The sequence below is a fragment of the Lycorma delicatula genome, chromosome 1 (assembly GCF_047948215.1).
Source record: "Lycorma delicatula isolate Av1 chromosome 1, ASM4794821v1, whole genome shotgun sequence".
NCBI lineage: Eukaryota > Metazoa > Arthropoda > Insecta > Hemiptera > Fulgoridae > Lycorma > Lycorma delicatula.
Window position 1 is genome coordinate 29,898,360 of NC_134455.1, and position 12,383 is coordinate 29,910,742.

A 12,383-nucleotide genomic window follows, 5' to 3' on the forward strand; every position below is an offset into this window, starting at 1 on the left:
TTCATCTTTTTTAGTGAAGAGAGTGGTGGCAAGTGGAATTTGGTGTGTACACATACACGTGCACGTGCACACACAGTAAAGGTGGCAATGGTTGTAATGGTTGAGCTGCTGCACCATACAGCATCCCACTTTTAAAGCTACCTTTTTCGATAATTGAAAGAGCTAAGAAAAAAGTAAAGAGACTTTTTTGAGAAAATCTAATTTCAAAAAAAGCAAATGGTTTCCGAATTTGATTTGACCAACTGAGGCCATAATAAAATTAAATACTGACAAGGAAAATAATTTTATTGTTACTACAAGCAATTAAAATGGCCAGCATCTTGATTGACACTGTGAAACTTTCTTAACGGTTACGTTCTTTCCAAGCATAAAAAGTATGTACATGCAAAATTTCAGATCAATCGGTTGAGTAGTTTTTGTGTTAAAGAGTAACAGATTCAGACACCGCTAAATTTATGTACAAGGGTTGTCTGAAAAGTTTTGAGCCTAATATAGCCTAATATATCTGTCAAATTTAGTTTTACTTTTCAACAAAGTTTCCTTTCAATTCAATTCACTTTTTCCAGCAATACTCTAACCTCTTTAACCCTTCCAAATAGTAGCTGGCGTCTTTCTCCGCAAAATAGACGTTTACATATGCGATAACCTCCTCGTCTGATGAAATCTTCTTCAAATGTGGTTTTTTTTTGCAATTTCTGCCTTCTAGCTTGTCAAATAATGATGCGTAATATTTTATCGTTTTTTGTCCTGTTATTGTTTTACCTTTCTGAAGATAATCAATAAACAAAATTCCGTTACTATCCCAACAAACAGTCGCAATCACCTTCCCGATCAGTGGAACAGTCTTCGCTTTTTTCAGAGCAGGTTCACCCTTTCCAGTCCACTGTTTTGACTTGTTTCGTCTCAGGAGTGTAGTGGTGGATCTACGTTTTATCTACAGTAATGAATCGTCACAAAAAATGAGTCAGATTTTTAAACTGCTCCAGCAGGGCCTTGGAAATGTTCAATCGAATCTGTTTTTGGATCAAAGAGAGAAAACGCGGCACCCAATGTGCAGATAGCTTATGTATATCGAATTATTTAGTTAATATATGACAAATATGATTTTTTGATATGCCAATAGCCTCTGCTATCTCTCTAAGCTTAATTTGTCGGTCGTCCGGTACCATTTGCTGAAATGTTTTGATGATATCGGTGGTGGTTGCACTTTTTGGTCGTCCTGAACACTGATCATCAACCAAGCTGGTATGAGCATGTTTAAATTCAGCTGCCCATCTTTTCATGGTGGCAAATGATGGAACAGAGTCCCCATAAACAGCATCCAACTCGGATTTAATTTTGGTAGGTATATTGTGTTTGAATGCAGGTATTTAATCACAGCATGTACTTCGATTTTTTCCATTTTCACAAAAAACACTCACAATGGCTAACTAAAACGATTATCAAACAACAACTGGGCATCCAAAAATGGCTGAAATATTAATGAGTACCTTTCAACACATGTGCGAATACATTCCCTAACTTTTGTTAATGAGTGCTGCCATCTTCCTGTTGAGGCTCAAAACTTTTCAGACAACTTTGTATATATATAAATTTAACGAATAATCATGTAAGTTTGACAAAAAAATTATATATTATATATATATAAAAGCATAACTTCTCTTAATTAAGTTTCTCTTCTAATAAACAAGCTTTTACTTTATTTACATATCAAATTTACACATATAGATATTATTTCTATAATATTACTCGTATTTTGTATATACTTTCCAAATATAAATTTAATAAGCAGTGTTATGCATACATGCTAACAATGTGAATTCGATGGCGAAACTTTACATTAAGTTTACAGTTGAAGTTTTAAGTTTACAGAAAAGTCTGAGTATTGAGCCTTTTCAAAATTTAATTCGTTAATATCTAAAAATGTTAGATGTCCGCGACTTTCACTTTCATATTGTAGCTGGTTATCTCCATTTGCAATTTTACTATTATTAGTATTAATAAGATATATTCCTTGAAGTGTTTTTGTTGTTATTAATTTACAATTTTTATTTTTCCTTTTGCGGGAAAAATTGCCAAAAAATATTGTGTCTCTGGTATCCATTTAATTAAATTTTCATTAACTTCTAAAAAAAACATATTTACAATCATTTGTATTCCTAGACTGAATAATAGACTTTTTAGTTTATCTGTTGATGGAATATTATTTTAAATGAACATAAATATTTAAAGTTCATTTTATTTTCATTTACTATATAAGCCTATAATTTTTTATTTTTCAAATTCTAACTTTTGCTGTTGCAAATATTTGACTTTTGGTACAATTGTCATATATTGCGACTTTTTTAGTTGAAATAGAAATCAATTTATACAAATTATAATCTAATTGTTCTACAATTGGCAACTTAGAAAATACACTATATCCTTAGAACCAATCTAACACTAACTTTTAACAAATTTTCTAATATTTTCTAATCTTGGTTTCAATGGCAGTTGATTAGCCTAATACTTGGAATCTTTTTCTATTTTATTAAATAACTCTCTAGCTAACATAACCTGGAGTGCAGCGTTCCTAATTTACAAAATGTATGAGTACTGGTCATTAATTTGACTTACAATATCACCTGGTTTATGTTTTATTCGTTCTACCAATTTTTCATATTTTTCTCCATCATATGCATTCAAATTACCATTAAAGAATTTAACGACTGAACCAAAGCCATGAACAATTCCTCTTTTATTTCTTATTTTACTACCTAACAAAACAATTTCATTCTTTTACTAACATTTTCCTATGATTAATAAATTAGAAATAATTAGGCTACTAAGCTCTATACTTATGACAATTATCAGTTGCAAAATTTTCTTTTTTACTTGCATTATACAACTGATTATTATTAAAACAATTTAATACATATTTATAAATATTATTAAAATTTTATAAATTACTAAATACTTTATCTAAACTACAGTATAATATTCTATAAATGTATGATAAGACTTTACATTGTCTAATTTGGCTAAATCTAATTCTATCAGGACTATTCTTGAATTGATAGATATACCTCTTATTTCGGCTACTCCCGAATAAATTCCTTTTAGGAACAAGAAGGACCCGCAACAGTTTTTAAATAAGGATTAGTTTCGGTATTGGAGGAATGGTTTTTCTTTTGTACCTGCTTAATCTTTCGACGTCGTTTAATTTTCAACAAATTAATTTTACTTTTTTTATTGTAATGTCTTCTATTTTGCTGTATTGTTTTATTTTAATGTCTTCTAACTTCTATTTTGCTGTTTTTTGTTGTTTATTATTGAACTGATTTTCCTTTATTATATTTATTTTTCGAGTTTGTTTTTGAACAGTCTTGACATAAACATCAGGTAGGATTTGTGGTAAATCTTCTTTGTTTATGTTTATTTTTTCTTGAATCTTTAATTTTGTTTTTTCATTAAGTTACCTTTACATGTTCATAAAATCTTTTCATTACTTTCTTTATGATTTTTAACATAATCTATTACCTGCTGCTCCATATCTACTTCTAATAATGAACTTGGGTTAAAATGTCCATAAAGAATTTCATATGGTGTTAATTTTAAACGGAATCAATAACATATTCTATTTATTTTCAACATTTAATTTTTAAATTCTGGTCAGTTATTAAAAATTCTAATATGTTTGATTAGTGAAGAATGAAATCTTTTACATATTTAATTAGACGGTGGATGAGTGTGCTTAATTTTGTGTATCTGAACTAATTCTTTAATTAAAATGGTATTAGATTTGAAACCATTATCAGAAATAATTGTTTCAGGAATTCCATGATGTGTAAAATAACTTAATAATTTATCAGTTACTTGGGATGCTTGTGATCCTGCAATCAAATATAGTGCATACCTAGAAAAGCTGTTTACAACTGGCAAAAAGTTTTGTTTTTTTAAAGAAATACTGTTGATATGAATTATTTGTAGTGGTTTAGAAGGTGTTGGAGTCAAATTAATTTCTAAATTTAAAGGTATTCTTTTGCAATTTGTTTTTAAACAAATTTCACATTTATTTATATAATTTTGGATATGCGCTCACAATCTAATAAAGATGTCCTAAATACACTACTTCTTTCCTTAAAAATTTTGTTTTATCTAATTGAATTTTGAAGTTAGCGGATCTAAGTCTATCAAAAACATGTTTAAATCTTAAAATAGGTTCTTTGAAACTAGTTGAATAAATAATATTATCAGGGTAAACAATGCATATATCATTTTGAATTCCGCATAGTACATTATTCGTTGGAAGGTTGGTGGAGTGTTTTTCAGTCCAAATAGCATGCTTAAAAAATTTGTAGTACTTAATTCGATGGAGAAAGTGATCTTTTCTAGGGTCCATCTCTACTTCGGCGGCTGAAGTGCTCTCCTTCTCGTTTAAATACCTTCAGGTTTCGGAGGCTTCACTGATGGTCTTTCAAAATTTTTATCTTCTAACATCTTTATGTCCGGCTTCTCAGATCCTTGTATAGGGATTTTTTCGACCTGAACTTTGATTTGCGTTGTATCTGACACAAATTTTCTCTGAGCTTTCGCTTCATTTGGCTTGCCATTAGAACTGGTCGACAGCCCAATCCTTTGTGGAGAAGAAATCTTTGTTTTAGTAACATCAGCTATCTTCTGCAGTGGTTTATTACTCATATCTTAAGTTTCGTTTTCAATTTCTAATTAATGATAAGTTCGACCATCTTGAATAATGCTTGGGCCAGTTCATATATCATGTCTCCTGATTTAAAGGGGACTGCAGGAGCTGCTGAAGTTGCAGCAGCAAACCGAACATACGACGCAGTCTTCGGCGATCTAATTGTCACTATTTTCTTCACATTGTAGCAGACGACCTTCTGTCTTTATTTCTTGGAATGCTATTTCTTGTTTATAAACTGGACAGTTATGCTATCTTACAGAGTGGTATTCGTGGCAATTGATGCATAGAGATGGATCCCTGCATGAGTCATCAGGGTGTAACGGCTCACCACCCACACACAGATTTATTTTCTTATATATCACGCTGCTGTGTGTCCAAATTTCTGGCACACAAAAAACCCCCCACTATGGAGTTGGGATGAATGGACGAACATCCAATCGATGAAAACCAGCTTTTATCTTTCACACTTGGGTCAGTTGAATGCCAGGACATGTGACACGGAGGGTACAGCTTTTCCATTGTGTTGTGTGTTCAATCTTCAAAATGCAACGACTACTTGTGGATGAAGATTTTCAACAACTTCTTCTTCTGTGCAGCTTAGGAAATCCCTGCACACAACAACGCCTTTGGAAGTATTTAAAGTATTACGTGTGATAACTTCAACGCCGATGCCATCTTCTTTGTTTTGAGTAGCGGTGGCGACTAAAGTCTATTTGTTAACCGGGAAGAGGAATGAGTATTATTTCTGAGCATTATAGTAGGAAAGAATGAGCATTATAACAGGGAATTGGCTTGCATGTGTTCATGTGAGGTTGTGTTAGTTGCCAGTCCAGCTGCTGCTATTGGCGCAGAGCGGACCACGTGATGCGCGCCAATGACTCCCCTGCTAAATAAAAAATCCTTTTTTTACTGCTAAATATTAACTAATAATACATTTATTTTATTAATAAAATTAAATAAATAAAATTAATAAATAATAATAAGTAAATAAAAATACAAATATAAAGTATAAATAAAAATAATCTACACTTAGAAATTAAATTAAATAATCTGTAAATTAATTGACAATGGACTGGTTCTAGCGGGAGAAAGTGGTGGAGGGAGCTGTGTGCAGCTGCCTGGCGCACCACCATTGATCCGCTCTGTGCTACCATTTTATTTAGGGTGTATGTATGTATGTTTGTTCCACAGTAGCATCTCAAGGCCGAATCGATTTAGATGAATGACCCAGCGATGGAATCCTCATGTTTCCGGGAGTGTCATAGGATATGTAAATATGTATATAGGTTATATATATGTATGTAGATTTATAAAAATATATGTAGTAGTGGAGATTTGCTGGTTGAGGCACAAACTTTAATGCACTGAATTAATGAATTGTGAAATGTGAGCCTCATATCACCGAGTTCATTGGATTTGAATTGAATGATTCAAATCAATCAAATGAATAAAATTATACAAAATAATAGAATTAAATTTATGTTAAATAAAATAAGATATTAAGTAGATTTAAAAAAATTATGTTAAATAATAATAATGGGCTTTCCGTGGGGACTGTATGTGAGGCTAGACTGGTGAAGTGATGCGAGCACCTCGTGTGAGGCTAGACCAATCTTCAACATCAACTGGTAACAAACGGGGTGCCCCTGAGGTGCTGTTTTGGGAGGTGCAAGGGGTGCTCTTATAATACCTCTGCAAACAATCGTCCACCTTTCAAAATTCAAATGGAGTATTTGTTAATAGGTAAAAGGCTAATTTTTGCATGCATCAAGTACAATCTCGAGCTAACAGATCACGCTTATTTGGAATTGCTGTTATATCTTCGCAACCAATCTTCTGATTTTCAAAATTCAAACGAGGTATTTGCTTTTAATACAAAATCACAAAGGAACCAAACCAGAACAAAAGAAGCAATGTCTGTCAGCAATATATTTTATCAGCAGTCGTGTTTTTTAATTTTTAATGTTTATCCCTTGTTTTAGTTCTGCCATTTTTAAATTTAATATGAAACAATCACGTTTGTCTAAATAACCATTTAATAATAATTGCTTAACATCGGCCCATTTGTAACTATTTCAAGTTACAACTAATACTAAAGCCGGTGATTTTACCTTAGACAAACTTGTTGAAAATAAATATTCGTTTCAGTTTCTGTTTACATATAATTTAGCTGCAAGTAAATCAGTCCAGTATTTTTTTTAGTCTATAGCAGACAAACATATTGGAAGCATTAAAATGCAATTGTAAAATATTTAGTATAGTGTGTGTTGCTTTTACGTCCAACAGATAGCGCTGTTTTTAAAAAAAAACATGTTTTTAGCTGTCACAGGTGTGACATCTTAGGTATAAAATTGGAGGTAAATAAAAACACGCACATATTCAAATGCAACGTTGTGTCAACATTTCAAAGCAATTGGTGAAGAACTTTCGGAAATTTAAGATTTCTAACAAACGAACATTTACATTTTAATTTATAGATTATTTTTCTTCTCACAATAAAACTATTATTTTATACATGATGATTATGATGTTCGTAGACTTATTAATTCTATTTTTCACTGATTTCACCTTTTCATTTTGATTTTTTAAAAATATACTCATTAAAATATACAAAAAAGATTAAATAATTATTTTGAATAATATGCACTTATAGTAGAATTATTTGCTTTAATTCTACTTGAAGACATCCTACCGACTGAACCAGTTTTCTTTTTCTTAATGACTTTTCATTTTTTTTTAATGAACTTATTTTATTTACACGTACAAATATTCTTCATATAATATTATTTTGAATATACCTTCCCAATACAAATTGAATAAACAATATCATGCGTACATGCTAGCAGTGTTCATTTGAGAGAAAAACTTTATATTAGATGTTCCTTCTAACGTAGTCAGTCAGTCTATGACTTTTTTGGATGTACATTCTGACAAATTGAGTGCAATTTCTTAGAATTACTACATTTCCAGTAACAATGCTTACATGTGCTTAATACTATATTCTAACTTTAACAATATCTCTTTCTCTTTCTCTCTCTCTCTCTCTCAGTGTATGTGTGTGTGTGTGTGTGTCTTTCTCACATCATTGTGACTCACTCACTCACTCACTCACTCACTCTCACTGCCTCACTCACTCACTCTCATTCTTGCTCACTCACAACAAAATTAAATAATTATATTATTATATTTATATTATAAACAGCTTACATAGATGTAAGTAGTAGGTATTGCAGTCCTATATCGAACTAAATCCTTCAAATCATTAAGACGACCTGTTAACATTTCAACATTACTGGATACTTCCTGCTCACACTTTTTTACTTCAGAATTTAATTTCCTGTAAATGAATATAAAAATGAAACATTTTATTAATTGGTAATTTTTTTTACTTTGCACTGCTTTCAAAAGCGCTTTTTTGGATATAAGAAAATGTCCAACAAAATAATGCATTACACTTATAACAAGAATGCAGGAAAACATATGTAAGTTATTAAAATGTCCAATTAAAAAAAAAAAAGGGTTAGATTTGTCATTAAAGAAGTATACTTTTAATAATTTTCATTGCTAATTATCACGGGCAGCAATACAAAACTATTAAGTAATAAAAAAACACATTTCTTATTACAGATTTCTTTTTTACAAGTTATAGTTACTTAAATGCAAAAAAGTTCTTATGAGTTAAAAAACAGACTTATAGACCAAGACATATTTTTGGTTGTAAAAAAAAAGATGTAATTGTTGTTATTGGCAAATTATTGTTTGTTCCACTCTGTGTTGAAATAATGCAATTTTTATAAATGCTTGTAATCAAGGAATTACTGAACAGTTTTGCAGTTACATTCTCAGAGTGTAACTTATACAGCTTTTTGCTAGAATCTTAATTTTAATTTAGTTAATAATAATTTTGGTACTGTATTTTCAAAAAAATAGTGTAACTTTAGTCCAATTTAATGTTACATGTTCTGAATTATTGTATTTTTAAGTAAACATTAATATAAATAAATTAATTAAAGTTCAGTACTGCATACATTAACGATTATTTTATTAGTTCATTTATCATAACCTAATCTCTTTTACATTGATAAAGTTGTTTTTCTTGTGTTTACTTAGCCTGTATTTTATTTTAGTTGCAGTGTCTATTTCTTCAAGCAGGTACTTTCACTTCATGAACACTCTCCTTATGTAGACAATATTTAGTTCACTACTAGTGTCCGTATAAGGAAGATTTTACTGTGTGACAGTTACAATTAATTATTATATCAGAAACTAAATAACTATTTAAAAAAAAAATTAAATTATTTTATTTTTAATCCATTTATCTTTTTTATTAATTTAATTAATTAATTTTTTTTTTGTTTTATACGGGCATCGACTTCCAAGATCCTCGTCAAATTGTCTAAGAAAAAAGAATAAAATTACCAGCAGGATCGTCAGGAGTAAAAATGTGAAGGGGCTCTTTCATTTTAATAAAACATGAAAATAAACGTTATATGAAACATTTAATCGAAAAGCAGACATATAATACTTACAGGTGTTAAAGGTCCTGAAATTTACATAAACACAAAGTAAAATAAAATACACAAAATATGTTGGACAATGCATGCAAATTCGAGGGCTCTATGTCTGGATGTGAAGTGCTTTCACATAGGGGATTCTCAGTCAATCGTAACGCGTGAGTAATCCGCTGGAATGTAGGTAAGCAACGAAACGCCGGGTTCGCCACGCCCTGAATAACTCAGAGAATTTCCCCTGAGGCTTTATTTAATGTAAATATACATCTCTTTCCCCATCGATTTAATACATACAGAATGAACAGGATGTTTGCAACAAGGACATTCTTACTGTTATTGTTCGGAATAACAGTTAGTGAGTATATATTCTTTATATACTGTTGGCTGACGAAAATTACTGTAGGATGATCACTGCACTTTTATTTTTTATTTTTCCATAAGAGAGATCCAATCTTGTGGTTAGCGCTGGTAAAAGCCACGAAGTTACTTCTAGTCTAGAAGTTGCTAATGTACTCAGTAAAACAATTCGTGTTTCGTTGTTAATTCACAATATCGTATTCTGGCGGGTCTGCAATACGTAACACGACATTCTTATAATGTGGTCAAAGGATTGTTATCAAATATTTTATGGTTTTATTGGTTACGGTATATACAGAAAGGGCCATATATTTGCTGGATATACAAGTATTATTAGTAAGATCTCTCTTCTATAATGTAATGGCATTATGTAGGCTTCAGACATTAAAGTAGTCTCCGGGCTTTTACGGAAAGTGTCTGTGGCATATCTGATTCCATTGTTATGTAACTAACATCTAATTTTCATAGATGCGACTTTTAAGCAGATGAATGTGCAATACAACCATTATCGAGCTTCGATTGAACCAATGCTTTACATAACTGCAGTAAATTCTCTTTATCTGAGCCCCAGTTGATATTTGATAAACATTTAATAATGTTAGGTCTTTCTTGCATTTAACGCTCAAGTCCTATATATGCAGTCCCCAATTAAGGGATTTAACTAATAGTAGACCATACAACTGTAACCAGTAAACCGTATATTATTCTTGTATTGGATTGGATGACCAAAAGTGATCAAAACAGGACTACGATGAGGAGTTCTCTTCCTATAGAAAAGTAACAGCACGTCGGATTAGGTGAAAATTTTAAATTTTGGAGGGCGTTTATCGCTCGTTGCAATTTATAATTCACCTTAAATTTAGTGTTGCTGGTTTATACAATTGCCAGATCATCGAAGTAAACACTTTTGTATTTTCTGCAGGAATGGCTAATATCAGTTTATTGATGGCGATCGTGAACAATTTACCGCTGAATGACAAGTCTTGTGGTATGCCGTTTTTCAAGTTTTTTGTCAAGTACTCACTGCAAACGCGTACTTGAAAAGTACGGTCGTTCCTATAGGAAAAATATGTGATTTCTTCCACTACCGCGGATACATTCCATCCCGCCATATCTGATTACACAGTTCTAACAACCAGGTTTTGCAGCCGTGCTTTGCTGTCTGATCTTGACGTAGTGTATTTAGTCTGAACCAGAAGCTGTATTGCCAATTTTCTCCAACGCTCTCACAAGTTCTTCTATTTTGAATGGCACATTATATGAAAAATTCATTCTGGTTCCGAAATTTAGCTAATCTCGAGTTTTGTTTTTTGACTTCTAAAAAAGTTATCATAGTTAGCCGTTTTACTGGCTTGTTCGTATTGATTTACCAATAATTCAGCAATTTTATCTGTAATAACTATAAGTTCATCTTCATATTTAAGGCAAGTTTTGGGAGTAAAGTTTGTACGCAAACAACTAGCTTTCACTTTCTTCCAAACGTCTGATCCAGTCGTGTTTCTATTAATGGATGACACGTGTTATTGCCAGGATCGTTTTTTGGAATCTGTCGTCTTTTCGCATACGCCCTTAAAGCCAATCACATTTTATAGTGTTGGACGTTTCTTGAAAAGCGTTATATGCATTTTTCTTCCTTTTTATAGCTTCACTTATTTCATCTTTCCACCACGGAACGGGATTGCTTTTCGAGTTTTCCGGATGTTCTTGGAATATATCTTGATGCCAAGTGAAATATAGCATGGAAACCAGTTTCGTTAACTCAATTGTTTCAGGGAGTTTGGATTAGCAGTGCAGCTCATCCATTCTACCATGTCATACAACCACCTTTTAGAGATGGGATATATTTTTCTTGTAGTTTCAGTTGTAATTTTAACCGGAAAATGATCATTTTCGGGAATATCCTGTAAGACTTTAAAGGAGTATTTCGGTGCAAAAGAAACAAATGTAAAAGTTAAACCTATATAGGACTTCGATCCGTCTTTGGCATTAAAATAAGTTCGTGAATCGTCATAGTCAGAATTTAAATGGAACTTTTCCAATTCTCTTCCACAGGGATCTACTCGATCCAATTTCCAAATAGGATTGTGTGCGTTGAAATCTTCACAGCAGCAAAGTAGGTGTAAGCTTGTTAAGGAACTGGTCTGGATCAATAGAGCAGGAACAGTACTCGCTGCCTGAGTATAACTTGTTATTGCTCTAGGGTTACAGGTTTTTACAATATGCTTCACTTAGATACCTGACTTTCTGCAAGGTTTTAACTTCCTGAGCAGCTACTTCATCTTTGTAAACAGGACCGTTTCTCGATCGACATGAATGCTGTCCTTTGCAGTTGATGCAGATCGAAGAATCCTTGCATAGCTCTCCTTCATGAATATCTTCACCACACACGCATATTTATGGTCTCCTGTATCGAACCGCGGTCTGGTCAAAACGTGGACACCTAAAATATCTGATTGGTTGCGACACATAAGCCCGCGCATCCAATCAGTGCATTCCTCGGCGCACTTTCTCTGGCAGAATTGGTCTGTTACAGGTGTGGACACGAGGCAGAAGATAGAATTTCGCCATTCCGTCTCATGTTTACCCTTCGGCATTCTACTCCACAATTTCTTGTTCAGTACAATAAAGAAGATCTCAACAGACTACAATACCGTTTAAAGTTTTAGGGTTTCATGAAAATCCAATATGACCTATAGCAAAGTCCCCTATTTTTATCGTCAATTTGATGTCGGTCATATTGAAGTAAAAACTAGTAGTATAAAAATGCCAGTTCTAGGACCAGAGTCATCAATGACGGCACTGATAAACTCACTCCTCCCTCTGACGTCACC

General features: G+C 32.3%; 1 protein-coding gene across 1 annotated transcript in view; it reads right to left on the bottom strand.

The window, feature by feature from the left end:
• LOC142317459 (cilia- and flagella-associated protein 206) overlaps positions 1 to 12,383 on the bottom strand; it is a 102,973-nt gene that overhangs the window by 49,070 nt on the left and 41,520 nt on the right. The window contains exon 5 of the mRNA XM_075354026.1: positions 7,892 to 8,021. Within this exon, the coding sequence (XP_075210141.1) occupies positions 7,892 to 8,021 (130 nt within the window). The remainder of the gene's footprint in view (positions 1 to 7,891; positions 8,022 to 12,383) is intronic.